Source organism: Musca autumnalis, unplaced genomic scaffold (genome assembly GCF_047663935.1).
Source record: "Musca autumnalis isolate F117 unplaced genomic scaffold, ASM4766393v1 scaffold_4, whole genome shotgun sequence".
Lineage (NCBI taxonomy): Eukaryota > Metazoa > Arthropoda > Insecta > Diptera > Muscidae > Musca > Musca autumnalis.
In genome coordinates this window covers 61,294,814-61,321,072 of record NW_027411977.1, presented here as the reverse complement: position 1 = coordinate 61,321,072, position 26,259 = coordinate 61,294,814, and the positions used below count along the sequence as shown (strand labels likewise).

At 37.8% G+C, this 26,259-nt stretch overlaps 1 protein-coding gene across 4 annotated transcripts in view; it reads right to left on the bottom strand.

Annotated features, from left to right (window-relative positions):
- Positions 1 to 1,356: 1,356 nt before the first annotated feature.
- The window catches only part of LOC141401102 (band 7 protein AGAP004871), a 149,700-nt gene continuing 124,797 nt past the window's right edge, over positions 1,357 to 26,259 (bottom strand). For all 4 annotated transcript variants that reach the window (XM_073980945.1, XM_073980944.1, XM_073980946.1 and 1 more), the window contains 2 exons: positions 3,357 to 3,537; positions 1,357 to 3,268 (listed from right to left, as the gene is read on the bottom strand). In XM_073980945.1, coding sequence (XP_073837046.1) covers positions 2,978 to 3,268; positions 3,357 to 3,537 — 472 coding nt within the window. In that variant the 3' untranslated portion in view covers positions 1,357 to 2,977. The remainder of the gene's footprint in view (positions 3,269 to 3,356; positions 3,538 to 26,259) is intronic.

Here is a 26,259-nt window from a genome sequence, read left to right as displayed (position 1 = left end):
ATAGAAGAACTGGAGGTCTTCTTATAAAAGTCCTGGAGGTCTTTTATAAAAGTCCTGGAGGTCTTCTTATAAAATGCCTGGAGGTCTTCTTATAAAAGTTCTGGAGGTCTTCTTTTAGAAGACATGGAGGTCTTCTTATAGAAGACCGGGACGTCTTCTTATAAAAGTCCTGGAGGTCTGCTTTTAGAAGACCTGGAGGTCTTCTTATAGAAGACCTGGAGTTCTTCTTATAGAAGACCTGGAGGTCTTCTTATAGAAGACTTGGAGGTCTGCTTATAGAAGACCTGGAGGTCTTCTTATAGAAGACATGGAGGTCTTCTTATAGAGGACCTGGAGGTTTTCTTATAGAAGACCTGGTGTCTTATTATAGAAGACCTGGAGGTCATGAAAATCGGGAGGTACCGTTCTATGGGGGCTATATTAAGGTGTGGACCTGTACCAACAAATTAATGGGGGAAAATGTTGTACCTCAAATGAAGACATTCAGCCATTTTGGAGAAATATTTAGGCCATAACCTTGACTAATGGGCTTGTACCGACAAGGTCTTCTCTAATCCTGGAGGCCTTCTTGTAGAAGACCTGGAGGTCGTCTTATAGAAGACCTGGAGGTCTTCTTATTGAAGACCTGGAGGTCTTCTTATAGAAGACCTGGAGATCTTTTTATAGAAGACCTGGAGATCTTCTTATAGAAGACCTGGAGGTCTTCTTATATAAGACCTAGAGATCTTCTTATAGAAGACCTGGAAGTCTTCTTAAAGAAGACCTGGAGATCTTCTTATAGAAGACCTGGAGATCTTCTTATAGAAGACCTGGAAGTCTTCTTACAGAAGACCTTGTCGGTACAAGTCCATTAGTCCCAATTTTCGATATTTTGAAGGTTATGTCCTAAATATTTCTCCAAAATGGCTGAATGTTGGTATTTAGTCTTCATTTGAGGTACAAGATGTTCCCCCATTAATTTGTTGGTACAGGTCCACACCTTAATATAGCCCCAATAGAAAGGTACCCCCCGACTTTCGGTACTTTGAAGGTTATGACCCAATAATCCATTGAAATGGCTGAAATATCGTATTTAGTCTTCGTTGGGGGTATTCAACTTTCCCTTCTAAATGTTTCGCTATATATCCACGCCTGCGTATAGCCCCGATAGAGCGATATATCCCAATTTTCGGTAATTTGAAAATTATGGCCTTAATATTCCACAGAAATGGCTGAAATTTGGTATTTAGTCTTCGTTGGTGGTACGCAATTTTCATCCAGAAATTTGTCCGTATAAAATTTTCTCCCTGGAATTTGTCCGTACAGGTCAATGCCTTCATATAGCCCCCATAGAACGGTATCTCCTGATTTTTGGTATTTTGCAGGTTGTAGCCACAACAACGCAACGAAATGGCTGAAATTTGTTATTTAGTCTACGTTGGAGGTGAAAACCTTTCCGATTGAATTTCGACGGAATAGGTCTTCGTTTTGATATACACCGCATAGAACGGTACCTCTCGATTTCTGAAGATTGTGACGTCAAGATGCCATCGAAATGACTGAAATTTGTTGTTTAGACTTCCATGTGGTTATAAAATATTCCGGAATAGAATTGTGAGTATAGGTCCACGTCATCCTATATTCCCCATAAAAGCGTACCTCTTGATTTTCGGTATTTTTTTAGGTTTTAGCCACATTTTCTTACCGAAATATCGGTGCAAGATATAAGAAGTTGGGACCGGCCGAACTTAACGCCGTTCTTACTTGTTCCCAATTATTTTTCACTCTGAACAATTCGTTGTTGATTTAGATTTTTTGGGATTATTGGCAATTAGGAGATGGGCCGAGAGGAAACCTGCTGAACTACACTTTTGCCTTAAAAAGTTTTGAAATGTTGTGTGGGAGGTACCCGGAAAAGTGACTTAGTTGGTCCATATTCGAATCTAATCTAAAGCATGCACCAAATTGTGGTTACTCTGTGAGAGTTATCGTAGAAACAATTTTAGAGGGGTAGGTAAGTTGGGACAAAATATGACGAGTGGGAAAGTTGGGAGGAAATCGGTTGATCCTATCGATGGTTATCGTGAGCATCTGCGATACAGATCGACAGATAAACAAAACACATGGCTAAATCGAGTCAAAATTAATTTCTTCTAAGAAAGAAAGAAAGAAAGTTTTATACGGATGCAATTTCTGGATTAGGCGATAGAAAACCACTTTTTTTCAAAATTGTTGAACCAGACCCAGGAGTTTGTCTTACCGCCCTATCAATTCGGTTTCTCTCGGCAAAACGAAACAAGTACAACATAATAACTTGCTACCTGTTTGTGGTTTTCATATTTTTTCGTCAATTTAAATCATCTCATACAATTTCGTAACATAATTAAACGGTAAACGATAACTAACATAAACTAGGCTATCTTTACATGATTTATATGTGTGTATGAAAAATACAATTCTCAAATAGATAATGTAAAGGCAATGATGCAATGTTTGATGTATTATTTGTTTTACGAAGGTTGTCGTTTATTGTTGTTTTACTGCATTTGTTTAGGTTTTGTTTTTATATATCCTTGTATTGCCTGTTTGTGAAATCGTAAGTTCTGGATGGGTCTTGTTTTTTAATACTTATTATTAATATTCTGAATTATCATATTCATCTTCATCTCCAGCTTCGTTTTTCAGTATCGTTTAAAGGGGCTCCTGTATATTTTTAATAAGGGAATAAAGTTGCTTTTACTTTTTGGCTTGTTAGGATAGAAGGAAGAAATTTCGCATTTTTTGTTCATGGGAAGGGGGTAAAAGGGACGAGGGACTTTATGTTCATCTGTATACATAAGTAAATGCCATCTTATTTGTATTTATTGTTGTTGGTTTCTGTATTTGGGTACATCTCAAATATTTGCACTGACTGACACTAACGTTTTTTTGTTTTGCAACATGCTCCCACTCTTTCGTTCGTTTCCTTTTTTCTTTAACGTCTTGCCACAAAGCAATTTTACATAGCTGCAGTAACAATGCCATTAGTTTCATGATTTACATTGTTCACATTGTTGCTCGTTGTGGGTATGGGACCCATACCAGCTATCATTGATGCAGCCCCAGCTACTGTGGATGGTACAATAATAGGTGTGGGTACAACGGCTTCACGGTCAGCAATGGCCTTGGCTGTAGAGGCGGCGGTTTTTATTGTATCAGCATCATTCGACTTGAGGAAATATGTTATCAGATCAATGGGCAATGGGAATACTATAGTCGAGTTCTTCTCAGCTGAAATGGCACTCAATGTCTACGAAAGGTAAGAGAATAGAAAAGAAAGCGAAATAGTTTCATTATTTATCCACATAAGAAATAATTTAATGCCATTCCAAATTTACCTGTAAATAACGTAGCTGTAATGCTGCCGGTGAATCACCAATAACTTCTGATGCTTCTCTTAATGCTTTTGAGGCTTTCTGTTCACCTTCGGCGGCTATAACTTTGGCACGAGCTTCACGTGCTGCCTCTGCTTCGGCAGCCATGGCTCTTTGTAATTGGACGGGTAGACGTACATCTTTGCTGTTGGTGTTTGAGGGGCATGCAAGAGAGAGAGAGAGAGAGAGCAAGAGAGATATTGAGAAAAACAAATTAGGCATGAATTGTTAATATTTTTCAAATGGCAAGGATGTCACTTAAACGTAAATGTAAGTCCTTTAGGATATAAATTATGTGAATATTAATTTTTGTCCGTTGATGGTAGTAACGAGTTTCCCTATACATTAAGTTTGCAAAACTTTGTAAGCTAAAAAGGTATAAACGTGGATTTTTAAAGAATAGATTTCATGGCCCAACAAAGGCATAAACGTGGATTTTCTAAAGAATAAATCGGACACTTTTTCAAAATCAAAAACCTCATTTTGACAAAGTGTCCGATTTCACTCAGAAATCCCCATACATAAACGATGATTTTTAAAGAATATTTTTTCAAGCACCACCTGGGCTACAAACGTGGATTTTTGTAGAATATTTTTTCAAGCACCTCCTAGGCCACAAACGTGGATTTTTAAGGAATATTTTGTTCAAGCACCACCTAGGCCACAAACGTAGATTTTTAAAGAATATTTTGTTCAAGCACCACCTAGGCCACAAACGTGGATTATAAAAGAATATTTTTCAAGCACCACCAAGGCCACAAACGTGGATTTTTAAAGAATATTTTTGCAAGCACCACCTAGGCCCCAAACGTGGATTTTTAAAGAATATTTTTTCAAGCACCACCTAAGCCACAAACGTAGATTTTTAAAGAATATTTTGTTCAAGCACCACCTAGGCCACAAACGTGGATTTTTAAAGACTATTTTTTTCAAGCACCACCTAGGCCACAAACGTGCATTTTTAAAGAATATTTTGTTCAAGCACCACCTAGGCCACAAACGTGGATTTTTAAAAAATATTTTTTCAAGCACCACCTAGACCACAAACGTGGATTTTTAAAGAATATTTTTTCAAGCACAACCTAGGCCACAAACGTGGATTTTTAAAGAATATTTTGTTCAAGCACCACCTAGGCCACAAACGTGGATTTTTAAGGCATATTTTTTCAAGCACCACCTAAGCCACAAACGTGGATTTCTAAAGCGCAAACTGGGCCGCAAACGATGATTTTTAAAGAATATTTTTTCAAGCACCACCTAGGTTACAAACATGGGGTTTTAAATAATATTTTTTCGAGCACCACCTAGGCCACAAACATGGATTTTTAAAGAATAAATTTTCAAGCGCCCCCTGGGCCACAAACGTAGTATTTTACAAAATATTTTTTGAAGCACCACTTGGGCCACAATATTTTTTCAAGCACCACCTAGGCTACAAACGTGGATTTTAAAAAATATTTTTTCAAGCACCACCTAGGCCACAAACGTGGATTTTAAAAAATATTTTTTCAAGCACCACCTAGGCCACAAACGTGGATTTCTAAAGCGCAAACTGGACCGCAAACGATGATTTTTAACGAATATTTTTTCAAGCATCACCTAGGCCACAAACATGGATTTTTAAAGAATAAATTTTCAAGCACCACCTGGGCCACAAACGTAGTATTTTACAAAATATTTTTTGAAGCATCACTTGGGCCACAAACGTGGATTTTTAAAGAATATTTTGTTCAAGTACCGCCTAGGCCACAAACGTGGATTTTAAAAGAATATTTTTTCAAACACCACCTAGGCCACAAACGTGGATTTTTAAAGAATATTTTTTCAAGCACCACCTAGGCCACAAACGTGGATTGTAAAAGAATATTTTTTCAAGCACCACCTAGGCCACAAACGTGGATTTTTAAAGAATATTTTTTCAAGCACCACCTAGGCCACAGACGTGGATTTTTAAAGAATATTTTTTCAAGCACCACCTAAGCCACAAACGTGGATTTTTAAGGAATATTTTTTCAAGCACCACCCAGGCCACAAACGTGGATTTTTAAAGAATATTTTTTCAAGCACCACCTAGGCCACAAAGGTGGATGGAAACATAAATTTTTTAAAGAAAAATTTTCAAAACCTTAACCGTGGATTTTTAAAGATTTTTTTTCAAGCACCACCTAGGCCACAAAGGTGGATGGAAACATAAATTTTTTAAAGAAAAATTTTCAAAACCTTAACCGTGGATTTTTAAAGATTTTTTTTCAAGCACCACCTGGGCGACAAACATAAATTTTTAAAGAAAATTTTCAAAACTTTAACCGTGGATTTTGAAAGAATATTTTTTCAAGCACCACCTATGCCACAAACATGGATTTTTAAAGAATATTTGTTTAAGCACCACCTAGGCCACAAACGTGGATTTTTAAAGAATATTTGTTTAAGCACCACCTAGGCCACAAACGTGGATTTTTAAAAAATATTCTTTCAGGCACCGCCTTGGCCACAAACATGGATTTTAAAGAATATTTTTTCAAGCACCATCTAGGCCACAAACGTGGATTTTTAAAGAATATTTTGTTCAAGCACCACCTAGGCTACAAACGTGGATTTTTAAAGAATATTTTGTTCAAGCACCACCTAGGCCACAAACGTGGATTTTTAAAGAATATTTTTTCAAGCACCATCTAGGCCACAAACCTGGATTTTAAAAGAATATTTTTTCAAGCATCACCTCGGCCACAAACGTGGATTTTTAAAGAATATTTTTTCAAGCACCAACTAGGCCACAAACGTGGATTTTTAAAGAATATTTTGTTCAAGCACCACCTAGGCTACAAACGTGGATTTTTAAAGAATATTTTTTCAAGCACCACCTAGGCCACAAACGTGGATTTTTAAAGAATATTTTTTCAAGCACCACCTAGGCCACAAACATGGATTTTTAAAGAATATTTTGTTCAAGCACCACCTAGGCCACGAACGTGGATTTTTAAGGAATATTTTGTTTAAGCACCACATAGGCCACAAACGTGGATTTCTAAGGAATATTTTGTTTAAGCACCACCTAGGCCACAAACGTGGATTTTCAATGAAAATTGTGTTATGGCCGCAACATCTTTGCAGGTCAAATGTCTTTCTTAAATTTTAAATACTTTTAAACTTTTGCATTGTTTCAATTATTGTCACAACAAATAATTGACTGAAAGCGACCAGTTTTTTTATTAAACAATAATTTTATTTATATTTTCATTAAAAGACAACATTCCGTTTCATTTGTCTTTCAAATTCATTCATGTTATCTATTTTATTTCATTATTGTTCTTCATCATTTTATTTATGTATTTTCCTTTCTGTTAATGACAATATTGCAGCTCCTTTGATGCTATTAATAAAGACATTGACATTTTATTGACCCAAAATATTTTCAATGTTGAGTACGACTATTCGTCATCCTAGTCTTCGCCATCACGGTTGTTGTCCTTGTCCTTAAGTGTCGTTACCATTATCTCCATCTTAATGGATGGATTTTTATTTAACTCATAAGATAATAAAAACCATTGGGTGAATGTATGTGAATGTGCGCCCCTGCTTCGGAATACATACATAGCGGGCAATCGTCGTTTAATCATTCGCTTAAACGACGCCTCTCAATGGCAGTGGCAAGCAACAAACGCCTTGATCATAAAGCTGTGATTAATTCTATAGTCTTGTCATAAGCAGACGCCAATAGATGAAATCACCATGATTGGTAAACAATAGTGTGGAAAAATACTAGATGTGATGATATGTTGTTAAGAGCTACATACATATACTAGATGTAAGCAACATTGAAATGTATTGAAAGCCAACCAAATAATACTCAATTTAGTTTGTTATACACATTTGACATGTAATATGGTCAATATATGTAAAGATAGTTTTTTTATTTCACAAGAAGTTAAGAAGAACAGTGGGTAAATAGCTCAATAGGGAAATCGGTTGGTTCGTCAACGTAATGGCCAGATCCTGTAGTGGCGATTCAATTTAATAAATGCCAACAAGTAACTAAATAAGTTGGCATTGCTAACAGTGGTATTCTCAGCCTGTGACATATACAAAAGTTACAAAACATGACCTATTTTTCCAAACCCAATCCATTATTCCCGACGTCTACAAATATATTGAATTTAAATTCAGGGAATCTGCTTACACTTATGAAGTAGTCCACATGGTTTTAGACCAGCGGCGACCAGATCAATACTAGCATATGTATGTGTATGCATTGATGAAAAAACACAACCGTATTATGTTTATTATTTGTATAGTTAACTTACACTGTACGCGAGGGAGAGAAGCAAAAGTGAGATCCCGCAATATATTGTCTTTGCAAAGAAGAGCGATGTTTTTTTAGACCCCACATAGCACAGTGGATGATGCATTTCTTTAGGACAATGAGACAAAAGTAGTAAACATTGGTATATCAACATAAAACGTTATGGACTATGTACTTATCACTACAGAAGAATCATAACAAATTTTCAGCACGATCGGATATGCTTAAGGTATCCTTTCGATGCTAAAACCATCCATATACATACCAATTAATAATATCTACTAATGTTGTTTTAAACAGCAATATAAAAACAAGCAAAATTATACAAAAAAGAAATGTTCATTTATTAACAAGAAAATAACACTATGTGTAATTTTTTGAGTCATGGAAAATTAATCATATTCTGACACGGCAGCGTAATAGAAGACAAAAAATAAAAAGACACATGTCCTGTCGTTTTTCCCTGTTACTTCGACTTTTGCTGTTATGGGCCCCCAACAACCTGAGGCCTTGATGAAAAAACGGATCATTTTGCCAGGCTCATGTCTTCTAAACCGCTAAGAAGTGGAAGCAAAGTTGTAGCTCTCATCTTAAAGAATAATAGTTGTGAACACATAAAATCAATTCACCCTCATCTTCAAGGTCAAATTTCCGTTATAAGTTTTTCTCGGATTTTGGTCTACAGATTTCAAACCGATCAAAATTGAATCAAACAACCAAAAATGTACCTTAGATGTCAATAAACAACTTTGTAGAACATACGAAATCTGTAGAAATTGTTCTTTAAGATCAAAATAACAAAACAAATGCGATTTTTCGGTTTCTGATCCATAGAAACAAAAGCATTCAAAAATCAAGAAAACAATCAACCACAATAATGTCGCAAAGTTTTCAATAAATAGCTTTTTAAAACATTCGAACTTTCTATGAACGGTTCTTAAAGGTCGAAATAGCAAAAAACTTCAGAAATTAATTAATTTTTATAGATTTTTCTCCGACTATGTTCAATAGATACTGAAACTTTCAAAATTCAAGAATACAAACAACTACAAAAATTTACCTAAGATCACAGTTAACGGCTTTCTAGAACATATGTACATTATAGGAACGGTCCTTCATAACATACATACATACATACATATGTTCCCACAACATCCCTGAAGGGACAAGGGAGACTTCTCCCATATCAATAAGTGCACGCCGATTCATATTGGCTCAGTTCTTCATAACAACAACACATAAATACAAACATTAAACACGGAACAGAAACCCGTACCAACACGCAGAAACGATTATCCACATTTTGAGGTTAGGTCAAAAAATTGATTATAACACGCGGCGGTGGAACTAAATAATATACTTTTTAAATGTAGACACCGAAAGTTAACAAATAGTACAAATATGGCCGCGGATATAAATGGCACAAGTAGTTAAATGTTTATGGATACTTACTTAGTTGGCCCATAGACCGAACTAAGAAAAGATCTCCATTCCTCTCTGTTTTTCGCTTGACTTTTTGGAATACCGCGCCTTTCCATTTCTTCATCCACTTGTTTGCTCCATCGAAGCTTAGGCCTGCCGATTATGCGTGCACCGCCATGTGGCATGTATTCATACGCCTTTTTAGCGGGTTCATCATCGCACATTCTCATGATATGGCCTAGCCAACGCAATCGTTGCATCTCGATACGTTTAACTATATTCATGTCTTTGTATAGCTTATATAGCTCGTGGTTCATACGACGTCGATATTTACCGTCAACGCAAATCGGCCCGTAGATCTTTCGAAGAATTTTCCTCTCAAACACACCAAGCACTGCCTTATCTGCTTGCGCAAGTACCCATGCTTCGGAGCCATACATTAGCACGGGTAGTATCTGTGTTTTGTATAGTGTTATTTTTGTTTGACGAGATGTGGCTTTGTTTTTAAATTGCTTACTTAGACCATAGTAGCATCTGTTGGCCAATACAATTCTTCTTCTTATTTCACAACTAATGTTGTTTGTTGTGTTTATGGCAGTGCCGAGGTAGACGAAGTCTTTAACTACCTCAAAATTGTAGGTACCAACTTCCACAGTTGGTCCGAGCTCTATGGACGCTTTGCGCGTCGACACCATCAATTTGGTCTTTTCGCCGTTTACCGCCAGACCCGCTTTCGCAGATTCTGCTTCGACCTTCCTAAAGGTATCACTTACTTCCTTTACTGATCGTCCCATGATGTCTATGTCATCAGCATAGGCAAGTAACATGTGGCTATTGGTGTAAATTGTGCCATTTCTTTTGACATTTGCATCTCGTATTACCTTTTCCAGCAAAATGTTGAATAGGTCACACGAAAGGCTGTCTCCTTGTCTGAAACCTCTTTTGGTACAAAATTCTTCGGAGAGGTTCTTTCCAATTTTAACTGAGGACCTAGTATCAGTTAAAGTCATCTTACAAAGCCGGATGAGCTTTGCAGGGATACCAAATTCAGACATTGCGTGGAATACCTTTGATCGGAGGGGACTGTCGAATGCTGCTTTATAATCGACAAAAAGGCGAAATATGTCGATATGCATCTCTTGGGTCTTCTCTAGGATTTGCCGCAGGGTAAATATCTGGTCAATGGTGGACTTGCCAGGTCTAAAGCCACATTGGTATGGTCCAATTATTTCGTTGACCATTGGCTTTAGTCGTTCGCACAATATCCCTGACACTATCTTATAGGCAATAGGGAGAAGACTTATGCCCCTATAGTTTGAGCATACAGTCTTATCTCCTTTCTTGTGGATGGGACATAGGATGCTCAGGTTCCAATCGTCGGGTACGCGTTCTTCCTGCCATATGGTGCTAACTAGCTGATGCATACACCTTATCAGCGCGTCGCCTCCGGTTTTAAACAGTTCGGCTGGTAAGCCATCGGCTCCTGCTGCTTTATTATTCTTCAGCCGGTTGATTGCTGTTTTTACCTCATCTTGGCCGGGCGGTATACATTCTATACCATCTTCTGGGATTGGATCTGTGGTATCATCGTCTTCGCTACTATTGGATACCAGCAGATTGGAGAAATGTTCCTTCCATATCCTGAGCACGCTATCTGTATCTGTTACCAGATTACCTTGCTGGTCTCTACAGGAGGGTGTGCCTGTACCAAAGCCATCTGTTTGATGTTTCACTTTTTGGTAGAATTTTCGGACTTCATTCTGGCTCCTGTAAATCGCGATTTTTTCACACTCCCGCTTTTCCATTTCTCTCTTTTTCTTGCGGAAAAGACGTTTCTCTTCTCTCCTTTTCTCCCGATATCTCTCTCGTGCGCTACGCGTTGCTACTGATTGTAAAGTAGCTCTATATGCCGCATTTTTCTCTTCGGTAGCAGCACGACACTCCTGGTCATACCATGAATTCCTTTGTGGAGGTCTCTGGAATCCAAGTATGGATTTTGCGGCTGTTTGCATGGAGTGGGCAATATGTTGCCATTGTGTTGTTATGTTATCGGGACAAGGAGTGCTCGCGTTAAGCAATTGGGCTAGTTGAGTGGAATATGCTGTGGCTATCTGTTGTGTTTGCAGCCTATCGATGTCCAACTTCCATGTTGAGTCTGTCCATGCTTTATTTGCAACGTTTAGACGGGTACGTACCTTTGCTGAAACAAGGTAGTGGTCCGAATCAATGTTTGCGCCTCGGAACGATCGTACATCCAACACGCTGGATGAATGTCTTCCATCTATTACAACATGATCAATTTGATTACTTGTTCCTTTAACCTGGAGACAGCCAGGTGCCCTTATGAATATCGAGATGATTAAATCTGGTACTGCTAACTACCATGTTTTTTGCAGCTGCAAAGTCTATCAGCCTCATACCATTGTCAGGTGTTTCACTGTGGAGACTGAATTTCCCGACTGTTGGGCCAAAGATATTCTCCTTTCCAATTTTGGCATTAAAATCGCCTAGAATGATTTTAATGTCATGGGCAGGGCAACGGTCATATGTTTCTTCTAAGCGCTCGTAAAATATATCTTTGGTCTGTTCGTCCTTTTCTTCAGTGGAACCATGAGCACAAATAAAGCTGATGTTGAAGAATTTAGCTTTTATTCGAATTGCAGCAAGTCTTTCATTCACTGGGGTGAAGCTGGGTACCAGATGTTTTAATCTCCGACTAACTACGAATCCGCAACCAAACTCATGCTTTACGTCATGGCAGCTATAATACAGTGCGTCACCTTTAGGTGTTGTTGTGACGCCTTTCCCAATCCATCGTATTTGCTGTATGGCAGTAATATCGGCCTTGTACTTTTCAAGTACGTCTGCCAATGCGAAGACTGCACCTTCTCTATAAAGAGTGCGAACATTCCAGGTGCAGATTCGCAGATCATGGTCCTTAAAACGTTTGCGGGGTTCGTCAACTTTAGAGGGGTTTGTTTTTCTTTTCTTTCGTTTTTTCATAGTAGGATGTTTTTTCTAGGGGAGGGTTACTAACCCGACGCCCAAACCCAAGTTTTTAACGTTCTTATGGGTGAACGCGCGGCACATGTTGTTTATGGATATTTAATCAAAATACCAAAAAAATATTTAATTTGAAATTTTGTTGGCCAAAATTATTATGAACACCACGACCACTATACACTCATCTATTTATACAGAAAATATGCTAATACCTTCAGTAACAACTTCCATTTCATAAATCGTGATTAAGGTTTATATTGATTATGATATCTTTTTTTTGTAAATATACTTTATTTGGTTTATTCACACAGCACTATTTGAACTTTGAACACACAACCCTAGGATTTGTAGTCGGACAAACTAGCTCTGTGCCACCGTACTCATTACTTATTAAGTAAGTAGTAAGTAATTACCCTGTAGGAAGCATGGGGACATGTGTCGACATGTCAACACTTTGTCTACTATTATGGTGACAAAGTCAACACTTTGTCAACATGTTGTCAACTATTGAAACTTTTATCTTAATAAGAAGAAGCATTGATTATTTTAACAGATGATAGCCTAACTATTGTTTGGTGTAAAATAATTTTGGCGCTTCGTGAAAAAAGTGTTTTTGAGAAAAATCAATAAAATATCGTGAATTTAACGTGTGATTCAGGATTTAATAACAAGTATGACCAAAATAAATTATAAAAGACAAGTGAAAAATGGACAATTATGAAAATACAAATTCTGAGGCGGCTGACAACATGTGTGGTGAAACTTCGACAATTAGACATTTTGTGGAATCTTTAGAGAAGATTGTGGAGCTTGGCGAATATAATGTCCCGTCTTGCTGGAAATGCTGGACCCAATATACATATTTGAACTCCACATAATAATGAGTTATAATGTCCACTGTTTGTACAGCTGTAATAGGTAAGCAAATTTAAGGACATTTTTTAATTAATTAATTGGATTAATCGAGCTAATATGGCCTAAGGAGTTTTGTATTGAAAAATGAATTCTAGCGAAATACCACACACTCAACCATTACGCTACGATCGTTTCGCCTGGTGGTTTAAGCTAGGCTCATCAGGCGTATTTGAATGCTAATGGCTAGAAGACAAAGGCTGATTTTGATAACTTCTATTTATACAAACATTTTTACAATTTTGTAATTATGAAGTATTTATGGAAGTCTTTTTCTTTATCAAGTCACCCTAGTGTCTTGTCTAGGAATCATTTTCTCAATACATACACATATACAATCGAAGGGGGGTTTCCTTCATGAATTGTAATGCCTTCAGTTTTTGAAGTTTTTGGATATCATGTCGACTAGTTTTGTTGATATGATACATTGGCATCATGTTGACATTTTGTTTTTTATACATGTTTATTCATTTCAATTCCTAGATGATATATCATTTGACGTTTGAGCTATGGAATTGCCATTTGAAATCGAGTGGATTTCGTAAATGTAAACATAGTATTATGGCCAAGAAAATAAAAGGCGATGATATTTCTGACAATGAAAACGACTTTGTTATTATTTAAATATTCAAATGTTTAGCCAGCCTCGAAAACATTGCCTTTATTTTGAACTTATGTGGAATCTTGGACTTAGCCAGTTATACACAATTTTTACTTTTTTAGCATTTTCAATAATATGTATTTTTCTTTAGTAAAACATACTATTTAAACAAAAGTGTAAAATCATCGTCTTATTAAGCGTATTAAGCGTAAGAAGTTCATATAAGCCAAAAAACTTAGTAAGGAAAGTCTGGTACCAATGTCTCCATATGACCCTTTATGAACTATTGACTCACTACCTCCAATGTCTCTACTGACTCACTACCTCCAATGTCTCTACTGACTCATTACCTCCAATGTTTATACTGACTCACTACCTCCAATGTCAACACATGGTTCCTCAGGAACTATTGACTTACTACTGACAAACTAGTTCCAATGTCAGTACTGACTTTCGAATGACACGTTCATACAAAATGTCTATAGGAAATTACATTAGTTGTCTACAGTTTGTCAGTAGTACTGTTGACAATGTCAGTAGTAAATCAGTATAGATTCACTATTGACATTTCCTACAGGGTAGTTAAGTGTAATCCTGATAATGCGGTAATGCATGAAGTAATGGCATGTGCTTAACAAATTTTTGCTGGATATGTATACAATAAGTTTGTTACTGTCTTTTTGTTGCTGATTTTTATGAACCTAACAAACGAAGAGGGAAAGAAAAAAAACTGTACGAGTTCTCATGTTTTTTTTCTGTTTGTCAGTTTAGGAAGGCAGATAACATTTTTTAACCATCAGTTTGGCTTATTTTGGCATTTTCTTTAAAGCAGTCGTTGTATATGGATAGGTAGTGCATAAATCTGTGTTTGTCTGTGTTTCCTTAAGTAAAGGTGCTTTTCAAGTAAATTAAATGACCAATACATTTTATAATTGAATCCACGAATATGAAAAAGGATAATAAGAATATTTTATTGGACAAAGAAGCAACCGCATGTGATATTGGTAATAACATCAAAACATTTTATATATTTGAAATATATATGGATAAAAATACCGAAAATCGGGAGATACCGTTCTATGGGGGCTATATTAAGGCGTGGCCCTGTACCGACACATTTCTGGGGAAAGTTTTATACCACCAACTAAGACGTAATATCAAATTTCAGCCATTTCGAAGGAATATTGAGGCCACAATCTTCAAAATACCGAAAATCGGGAGGTACCGTTCTATGGGGGCTATATCAAAACGTGGACCGATATAGCCCATATACAATACCAAACATGCTAGGAGTAATAGAAACGTCTATACCAAATTGCAAAGCTTTATCATACAAATTGCGAGCTGTATCTTCATTACAACAGACGGACGGACATGATAAAATCGCCGCACACTGGTCGAAACCATTGATCTAGCGGCGCGAAAGTCAAAAAATCAAAGTATAAAATTGCGAAATGTTTTCCATTGTATCGATTACAGACACTCTGTTGACTAAAATTTTGTTTTCAATTTTTTGTTGTTGTAATTATTCGCTCAGTTAGTAACTGTCAAGTGCAAGAAATTTTGATGCATCCGATTTTAACAAAATTTTTGCTAAAAACCTGGTTTCATATTTGTTTAATTGTTTAATAAATTCATAATGAAACTAAACAAAGTTTATTTTTTATTGATAGGGGAGGGTGTAAGATAAGTAAGAAGTTTCCTAGTTATGTAGCAATAAATTTTCAAAAATTATAATTTTTTTATGTTTTTAGTGAAATATACTTTTGTTGAATGGAGCGTAGTTACGCAAGGTCCACTGAGGTTCAGTCCATTTTTTTTTAATAATAGATTCCGAATAACCACAATTTAGCTGAAAATAGCTGCAAATCTTGCTGATAAATCGTCTTGAAAAATAGCTTAAATCCTCAAAATACCCAAAATCTGTCGGTACAGTTATATGGGGGCTATATAGAAATGTAGACCTATGTTTACAATTTTTGGTGGAGAATATCTATAACCAACTAGAACCTCCTATGCCAAAATTCAGCTTATTTGTTCTGAAAATGTAGACAAAATCCTAATAATACCGAATATTGGGAGGTACAGTTATATGGGGACAATACTAAAATGTAGACCTGTGTCCACAATTTTTAGTGGAGGATGTTTGGGTCCACTGGGAACCCCAAATACCAAATTTCACCTAATTTGGCCGGGAAATGTAGCTTTAAACCCCCAAAATACTGACAATACCTTAAAAGGGGCCTATACCCAAACTTGCACCTATGTCCATAATTTTTGGTGGAAAGGTTTAGTGATCACAAGAAACCCCAAGTACCAAATTGCAACTAATTTGGAAGGAAAGGATGGCTTAAATCCTCAAAATACCGAATATCAGGAGGTACCGTTATATGGGGGATATACCAAAATATTAACCGATTTGATTCATATTTAGCCCATTATTACCCATGGACACAGACTGAGATTGTGCAAAATTTCAGAAAGATATCTCCATTCGTTTCCAAGTTATTAATTTCGCGCCGCTAGATCTGTGATTTCGACCACAGTGCGCCGGGGCGATTTGTATGGAAGGAAAAAACCTTAATGGCCCCCCGTGTTTCTGATTCCTGGGATTGAACTGAGCAAAAAAGTCCACTACACCAATGGTCTACGGTGAAAATCGAGCCTCCCGATTCATGGCAAGAAGCCATGACAATGAACTGGTGCAAGAAGCCATGGCAATGAACTGGTGCAAGATGCTATGACAATGAACTGGTGCAAGTGTGTGTCACTCCCTTGTAAATGTCATTGGTAATTCACCTAAATTTTCACCTATGACATGTCACTTGCACCCATGATTCAGCTCATGATTTGTCATCTAACATTTTGCTGGGTTGAAATTTTGAGGTTTCAATGATAGCTAAATTTCTACAACAAAAATTGTAAACATAGCCCATATATAGCAGCCCCTTTTACAACGGTACAATTTTTTTTGTGCGCAAGTCCATAGTTCCCGAAACAATGGCCTAAACCAAGAATGGCCCTCCAAGAAACCCTGAGGGCACCACCAATTGCAAATCGGGAGTTTCTGATTGGTCCAAACTTTGCATCTCGTATTATTTCTTCCAGTTATGCATCAGGTTGGAATACGGACTATATCGGTCCCGTCCTCCCTGTACCTCCCACACAACATTTGGGAAAAGTACAGTTTGAGGACTCGTTTCGGATCTATTTGAAAAATTTTAAAGGTTTTTTTCACGATCTCTATTACAACGGCACAATTTGCTTCCAGAGTTAGTCCATACTTCCTGAAAAAAATGCCCAAAAATCTATAAAACCCCTGACGGCATATACTAAAATGGCTAGCGTGCAAGATACCTCTAAAATATAACTTTTTTAAAAATTTCGTCTAAATTTAGTTTAATGTAATTTTCTCTGTAAAGAAGAAGTTTGCTTACTAAAAAAATTTGCACTACATCTCAATAATTTGGTATAGCCCCACACTACGGTATCTACGTATTCCGTGTATTTTGAAGCAAACTCTTGATACACATGAAAAAAGTATAAGTCGGCTTTGCCGACGGAGATATACCCTCAGCCTGTGTGGATTCAAATACTTTTTTCCAACAAAAAATGTATGGGCGTATGAACCGACGGAAATATGGATTGGATTAAAGCTCAAAAAATTGCGGGGGTATCGATAGCTAGGGCTTTTGTACCATACTAGCCAACGAAAAACATAATATCGAGCCACTAGGAAAACCTTCGGGAGAAATGTCCAAAGGATCCTCGAACAGACCCTTAACTACAGAAATATGTTGTTGGGTGGTACCTTAAGGATTGTACCGATAGAGCCCAAATTTGAACATATACTAAGCTTGAACAAACTATTTCGAAATCGAAAATTTGGACCAAATCGGTTGCTACGTTTGTGAGATATTGCGCTTATCATTTTAGCGAATATTTTCGAACTTTGGTGGCAGAGGTACCGGAAGCAGCGGACCTATAAGCACTACATTCGAATTTCATCTAATATTCGAAAAAATATTACGATATCCAAAGTGTGGACGAACGCAGCATTCGGTTCGAGCTGTGCAGCCACTACATATGGTGCCTAAAGAAGTATGGACTTGCCCCTGAAAAAAATTAGGCAGAGAATGCAAGATGCTTCAACAAAAAAAGTGATTCGAGAGCAGGTCTTAAAGTGAATTCATCCAAAATTTTGTGTGAGAGGTACTTAAAGGCGTGAACAAAACAAATATAGTCCATATTCGAACCTGGTCTACATCTGGTAAATATATTAGGATGTGTAAAGAATAGACCAAATCGGTCACTCCCATCCAGTGTTATCGTACGCACAATTTTTCCGAACATTTTTGAACTTTTTGGGGGAGGTATCGAAAGGAGTGGACTGATATGGTATATCTTCGAACTTAAACTAAGTTTGCACAAAATATTACGAAGTCCACATATTGGTCCGAATCGGTCGAGAGTTATCATGCACTCCAACCACAACACACGGTGTCATAGGGGTTTAAGGCTATTTTCTCACTTGCCCCTGAAAAAACTTGTAGCGTCGAATGGGGGGTAGTGAATACAAGTTGCTACAACAAAAATCAAAGCGATTCGAGAGCAGGTCTTAAACTAAACTTTTCCGAAATGTTGTATGGGAGGTACCCGAAGGAGTGGACCGATTGAGTCCATATTGGAACCTCATCTAAGTGTGGTAGAAATTTCACGATGCCCAAAGTATGGACCAAATCCGTTACTCCCTTCAAGAGTTATCGTGCGCAAAAATTTTACGAACATTTTCGAACTTTTGTGGGGGAGGTACCGGAAGGAGTGTCCTGATATAACCCATCTACGAACTTAAACTAAGTTTGGACAAAAAAGTACGAAAGCCAAATTTTAGACCGAATCGGTTGATCCGTTCAAGAGTTATCGTGCGCTCCAGCCAGCAAGATAGATAGACAGACGGACGGACATGGCTAAATCAACTCCAAATTATCTGAAACACATTTCGTCCAAACATACTTGGGGTCTAAAAACCTTATTTCGATGAGGCACATTTTGCCCGCATGAAAGTGTATATACACTAGTTAGCATAAATGCTGAGGGAATAACAAGTAAAAAAGTATCAGTCGGCTTTGCCGACAGAGATATACCCTCAGCCTGTGTATATAGAAACAATTTTTTCCCAAAATACGAATGTATTTAGGGGGTTTTAAAAATTTTGGGCGTTTGAACAGACAACAAGTAAAAAAGTATCAGTCGGCTTTGCCGACAGAGATATACCCTCAGCCTGTGTATATTGAAACAATTTTTTCCCAAAACACGTATGTATTTAGTGGGTTTTAAAAATTTTGGGCGTTTGAACCGACAAAAAAGTTGATTAGGATTAAAGATCAAAAGTTTTGCGGAGGAGATACTAAAAGGAATGGATCGACATTGACCGTTATGGAAGTGGATCTCCAGCCGCAACATATGGTGCCATAGGGGATTTTTACACTCTTCGGGCTGTTTGCTTAAGAAGTATGGACTTGCCCCTAAAAAACTTTTACCATCGTAATTGAGGCAGCGATTGCAAGTTGCTTCAACAAAAATCGAAGTGATTCGATATCAGGTCTTAAAGTGAACTTATCCGAAATTTTGTGTGGGAGGTACCGGATGGAGTGGACAAATATAATCCATATTTGAAGCTGATCTATATCTGGTAGATATATTAGGATGTGTAAAGTATAGACCAATTCGGCCACTCCCTTCAAGAGTTACCGTACGAACAATTTTTCCGAACATTTTTGAACTTTTGTGGGGGAGGTGCCTTAAGGAGTGGATCGATATGGCTTATCTTCAAACTTAAACTATGTTTGGACAAAATATTACTAAGACCATATTTTGGACCGAATCAGCAGATCCGTTCGAGAGTTATCTTGCGCTCCAACCACCTTATACGGTGTCATAGGGGTTTTTTGCAACTTTCATGCTATTTTCTCAGGAAGTATGGACTTGCCCCTGATGAAACTTGTACCGTCGTATGGAGGGCAGTGAATACAACTTGCTAAAACAAAAATCAAAGCGATTCGAGAGATGGCCCTAAACTGAATTTTTTCCAAAATTTTGTGTGGAAGGTACCCGAAGGAGTGGACCTATTGAGACCATATTGGAACCTCATATTACTCTGGTAGAATGTTTACACTATACAAAGTATGGATCAAATCGGTCACTCCCTTCTAGAGTTATCGTGCGCACAAATTTTCCGAACATTTTCGAACTTTTGTGGGGGAGGTACCGGAGGGAGTGGACCGATATAGCCCATCTTCGAACTTAAACTAAGTTTGGGCAAAATATTACGAAAGCCAAAATTTTAACGGAATCGGTTCATCCGTTCGAGAGTTATCGTGCGCTCCAGCCAGCAGGACAGACAGACAGACAGACAGACGGACGGACATGGCTAGATCGACTCCAAATTGTCTGAAACACATTTCGTCCAAACATACTTGGGGTCTAAAACCATTATTTTGATGAAGCACATTTTGCCCGTATGAAAGTGTATATACCCTCGTTAGCATAAATGCTGAGGGTATAAAAATCAATATAATTTATATACCACATAATTATGGTGCTTGCTCCTTTTTTGGTCAGAGGCTGAGGGTATATCTCCGTCAGCACAGCTGACTGATACTTTCTTACTTGTTTTCTTTTTCTGCAGCAATATGGAAATCTTATAAATTACGGAACAAGGTTAATAGTCTTGCAATTCAAATTTAATGATGAGCTACAAGGCCCACGTTTGGTTATAGTCTCACATAAAGTTAATGTCAGATTTTTGATATTTTGCAGGTTTAAGCAACGCATTCATTCACTTGTTATTTCGTTGTTAGTTCGCATTACATATTTCTGTGGTAAAAAACTTCTGGTAAAAAATGTGGACATAAGTCCAACGGCACTTTCCACTTTGAGGCATTTTGGTGGAACTTGCGCTGCCAAATACGCTACATCTGTTTTATCAAAATGTCATTACACAGTTGGTGCATTACCAATATTTATTTTGAAGGCCAAACGTTACATTGTCGGATCTTAAAACTAATAGCTGTCCTTACGTCGTTGTTGTTAATGGATTCTTTTGTGTATGCGGATTTGTTTGTATGTATGAGTCTTGTTTATGTAAATAAATATACATATATTTACTTGTCAATGTGTTGACTTTAACGCGCCCAGTTTGTTGTATTTATCTCATCCTAACGACAAGCATAATTCTGCTGTTAAATGCTTATGTTTACAATGACTTAACGACCTACATTCGATGTCAGTGGGAGAGAGAACCTTTATTGAGGGACAGTAGGAGCGTATGTGAAAAATTAAAAACAAATAATTTCCCATAAAAAAATTCTAAGATATCTCTGAAATTAATATATGCAGCTCAATTGTAGATTTGACTCGACTAACAACACTAGAGGAATCTTGCATGTTTAAAATAATCAGGATATGTAAGTCAATATTACTTAGAAGTGTTTCTGCCATTATTAAAAAAATTTCGATTTTGTCTATTGTGGCAATCGAATCCAAGACGAACTTATATTTTTATACCCTCAGCATTTATGCTAACGAGGGTGTATACACTTTCATACGGGCAAAATGTGCCTCATCGAAATAATGGTTTAGACCCCAAGTGTGGTTGGACTAAACCAGTTTCAGACAATTTGGAGTAGATTTAGCAATGTCCGTTCGTCCATCTATCTGCCTGGCTGGCTTGGGCGTACGATAACTTTCGAACGGATTAACCGATTTGGTCCAAAATTTGGCTTTTGTAATATTTTGTCCAAACTTAGTTTTAGTTCGAAGATGGGCCATATCAGTCCACTCCTTCGGTTAACTCCCCCACAAAAGTTCAAAATTGACTGCAAAAATTATACACACCATAACTCTCGAAGGGACCAACCGATTTGGTCCATACTTTGCACATCCTAGTATTTCTACCAGACATAAATCAGGTTCGAATATGGACTATATCGTTTAACTCCTTCGGGTACCTCCCACCCAAAATTCCAGAAAAGTGCGATTTAAGACCTCTTCTCAAATCGTTTTGAATTTTGTTTTAACAATTAGTATTCGCTGCCCCTATTACGACGGTACAAATTTTTAGGGGCATGCCCATACTTCCTGAGAAAATGGCTAGAAAGCTCGAAAATCCGCTATGACACCATGTGTTGTGGATGAAGCGCGCGGTAACTCTCGAAGGGATTAACCGATTCGGACTAAAAATTGGCAGTCGTAATATTTTGTCCAAACTTAAATCAAGTTCTATGATAGGTCTTATCATTCCACTACTTTGGGTACCTCCCCCACAAAAATTCAAACCATTCGCTAAAATGGTACGCTCGATAACTCTCGAAGGTAGTAACCGATTTGGTCTATACTTTGGACATCGTTATATTTCTACGACACATGGATCAGGTTAGAATATGGACTATATAAGTCAACTAATTGGGGTTTGTCCCACACCAAATTTCGGAATAGTGCAGTTTAGGACCTTCTCTTAAATAGTTTTGATTTTTCTTGCAACAGGTTCCACTCAAGGCCCCTATTACGATGGTAAAAGTTTTTTCAGAGAGCTTCAAAAAACCCTACGGCCCGCATGTGTTGTGCCTGGTTCCCACCACAACTCCCGAACCGAGTGCTATGCATATCGTAATATTTCTTCGAATATTAGATAAAATTCGAAGATGGTGCTTGTAGGTCCACTCCTGCCGGTACCTCTCCTACAAAAATTTGAAATTCATTCGCCAAAAAGGTAGGCGCAATATCTCATAAAAGGAGCTACCGATTTGGTCCAAACTTTGAAAGAAATTCGAAGTTGTTGCTTATAGTTCCACTACTTTCGGTACTTCCCCCACAAAAGTTCGAAAATATTCGCTATAATGATAAGCGCAATATCTCATAAACGGACCAACCTATTTAGTCAAAACTTTGTATCTCGTAATATTTGGTCCAAACTTAGTTTATGTTCAAACGTGGGCCCTATAGGTCCATTCCACACAAATTATCAACATTTTTGTTTAAGTGCGGTTAAGGATATGGGCGAGAATACTTTGGAAATTTTTACCGAAGGTACCCCTAGTAGCCCTGTTTACATCGTCATTATGTTTTTCGGGGGCAAGTCCATGTTTTCTGATATAACGGAGCAACCTATTTGGTCCAAACTTTGGATTTCGAAACATTTGGTCCAAACAACGTTTATGTTCAAAAGTGGGCCCTATTGGTCCATTCCTTAGGGTACCACCCACACAAATTATCAACATTTTTGTTGAAGTTAAGGTTCTTGGCGAGAATACTTTCAAAATTTTTACCAAAAGTACCCCTAGTAGCCTAGTTTACAGCGACGTTATGTTTTTCGGGGCAAGTCCATGTTTTCTGATATAATTGTCCCATCGAGAGAAATGACTCCCAAAATAAGATACACTTCCAGAATTGACTATTTCAATTCACACCGGCTGAGGGTATATCTCTGTCGGCAAAACCGACTGATACTTTTTTACTTGTTCAGATTATAGTTACATTTTCGGGTGAAAAGAACACCACCTCCACAAAATTATAATACAGAATTTAAACACAATTGAAACCTCGAAAAATTGAAATTCTTGTTTTTTTTGTACCAAAACTTAAACTGTTGTTGTTTCTTGTTCCCACTGTTCAAATCACGTTGACATTAAAAATATGAAAGATGTTCGCTGTAATGCACTTGGTATACAATTTGTTTTTTTTTCCTTCCCTTCTTTTTCGCCTGCCCTAAGTGGTTACTTCAAGCTGTTGAAGAGGTCACCCAAATATCCACGCCAACCCAACCAACCCAGCTATCAACGCAAACACGCATTTACTTAAACAGGGTTATACATTTGTGTTGTTGATATTTATGCTTTTATTGTCGGGATGAGGTCAGGAAGGTCGCCAATTTGAATGCCTGCGGTTATGTTAAATTTGTATAAAGTGGACTGTGAAATGGTTTGAGGTCACGGTAAATACACAACAAATTCCATGACATTATCCATTAACAGCGAACGCTCGTTGTGTTGTGTAATGTGACAAGCACGGATGGATGTCTAAATTAGTAAGAATTTCATTTAAAAAGGAAGAGAATTTGTGGAGAGAATTTGTTAAAGAAATTATATATTATGGTTTTAGTCAAATGTTGCAATTAAACTTTAAGGCCTAAAATGCAATTAATGCATTTTAACATGCGATATTTTTAATAGGTGACAAATCTTTTGTTTTTGTTGTAGCAACATAAAACCTACGTAGAAGGCTTGATGTTGGAGTGGAAGCCGCTGCCAGAAGCAATATGGTTTCGGGATAATCCGGTAAGAAAACCCCAGCCACACCAAACACTGCTGGAACAGGTGGGTAGCTAAGCATATGCAAAGTGTAGTGTGGTCCCAATCCAAATGCAGGGCATAAGTTCTGGAAGAATATAAATTGAGTTCCGGCTACATTGTCCGGAACTTAACTGAGCTAAAACCACTTGTGTTTGCCTTGGCAGCTGGCGTTCTGCTGCGGTGGATGGGGATGGTCTCCGAGTTCGGCATCAACACTACACATTTTGACTGCCTGCGCAACTGCTATTCAAGTATGAATGCTATTCAAGCCTGCATGATAGGCTCGTTGATGTATAGGTTCTCGCTCATAACTTTGGACCTCTCTCTTCTGATCATGAAGATATCTCCTGACGTGCCTGGGTGGGGGAAGCTTGTCCACTGGATCGTGACAGGAATACTCATGGCAATAACTCCCAAGCAGGTCTTGCATCGACAACATCTTGTTGTGTTGATGTATCGGTAAGATTTGTGTCTCCTAGTGAAAATGTTCCAACGTTATACCCAATAACTATGAACACTTGGTCGGAGCCTTATTTCAGCTCCCTGCAGGTGGTTTACAGTGTGGCAATGGATTTAGCGGCAGATATGTTCATATTCTCAGATGGGAGAACTGCACTAAGTCAGCTATGTACACTTTAACTCCGACCATTGGATCCGACGCCAAGATCATAAAATCATCCGCATACGTTACGATCACTATGTCGTCTGAGGGTGTGGAATTTCTAAAAGTTAGAAATGTTCAGTAGTGCAATTCTCTAACACATTTTTTTGAGTTACCGACAAAAATCGGTACAATAAAAATGCTTATAATTTCGGTAATTAACAATGTTTTTCGGTAAAAGTAACAAGTAAAAAAGTATCAGTCGGCTTTGCCGACAGAGATATACCCTCAGCCTGTGGATTAAAGTTCAAAAATTTTGCGGAAAAGGTACTTAAAGGAATGGACCGACATAGACCATGGGGGGTTTTTACACCCTTCGGGCTGTTTTCTCAAGAAGTATGGACTTGCCCCTGAAACAACTTTTACCATCGTAATTTAGGCAGCGGATGTAAGTTGCTTCAACAAAAATCAAAGTGATTCAATAGCAGGTCTTAAAGTGAACTTATCCAACATTTTGTGTGGGAGGTACGGAATGGAGTGGACAAATATAGTCCATATTCGAACCTGATCTATATCTGGTAGATATTATGAGAATGTGTAAAGTATGGACCAAATCGGTCACTGCCATCAAGAGTTATCGGGCGCACAATTTTACCGAATATTTTTGAACTTTTATAGGGGAGGTACCGGAAGGAGTGGACCGATATAATCCATCTTTGAACTTGAACTAAGTTTGGACAAAATATTACGAAAGCCAAATTTTGGACCGAATCGTCATTTCCGTTCGAGAATTATCTTGCGCTTTCACCCATAAACATGGTGTCACAGGGGTTGTTTTTCAACTTTCAGGCTATTTTTCAGGAAGTATGGATTTGCCCCTGAGGAAACTTGTACCTTCGTATAGGGGACAGTGAATAAAAGATGCTACAACAAAAACAAAGGCGATTCGAGAGCAGGTCCTAAACTGAACTTTTCCGAAATTTTGTGTGGGAGGTACTCGAAGGAGTTTACGAATTGAGTCCATATTGGAACCTCATCTAAGTCTGGTAGAAATTTCATAATGTGCAAAGTATGGAACAAATCTGTTACTCCCTTCAAGAGTTATCGTACGCACAAATTTTCCGAACATTTTCGAACTTTTGTGGGGGAGGTACCGGAGGGAGTGGACCGATATAATCCATCTTTGAACTTGAACTAAGTTTGGACAAAATATTTCGAAAGGCAAATTTTGGGCCGAATCGGAAGATCCGTTCGAGAGTTATCTTGCGATCCAACCACCACTACGGTGTCATAGGGTTTTTTGTAACTTTCAGGCCATTTTCTCAGGAAGTATGGGCTTGCCCCTAATGAGACTTACAGCGTCGTATAGAGGACAGCGAATGCAACTTGCGTAAACAATCAAAGCGATTCGATAGCAGGTCCTAAACTGAACTTTTCCGAAATTTTGTGTGGGAGGTACCCGAAGGAGTGGACCGATTGAGTCCATATTGGAACCTCATCTAAGTTTGGTAGAAATTACACGATGTGCAAAGTATGGACCAAATCGGTTATTCCCTACAAGAGTTATCGTGCGCACAAGTTTTGCGACAATTTTTGAACATTTGTGGGGGAGGTACCTGAAGGTGTGGACCTATATGGCCCATTTTCGAACTTAAATCGAATCTGGACAAAATATTTCA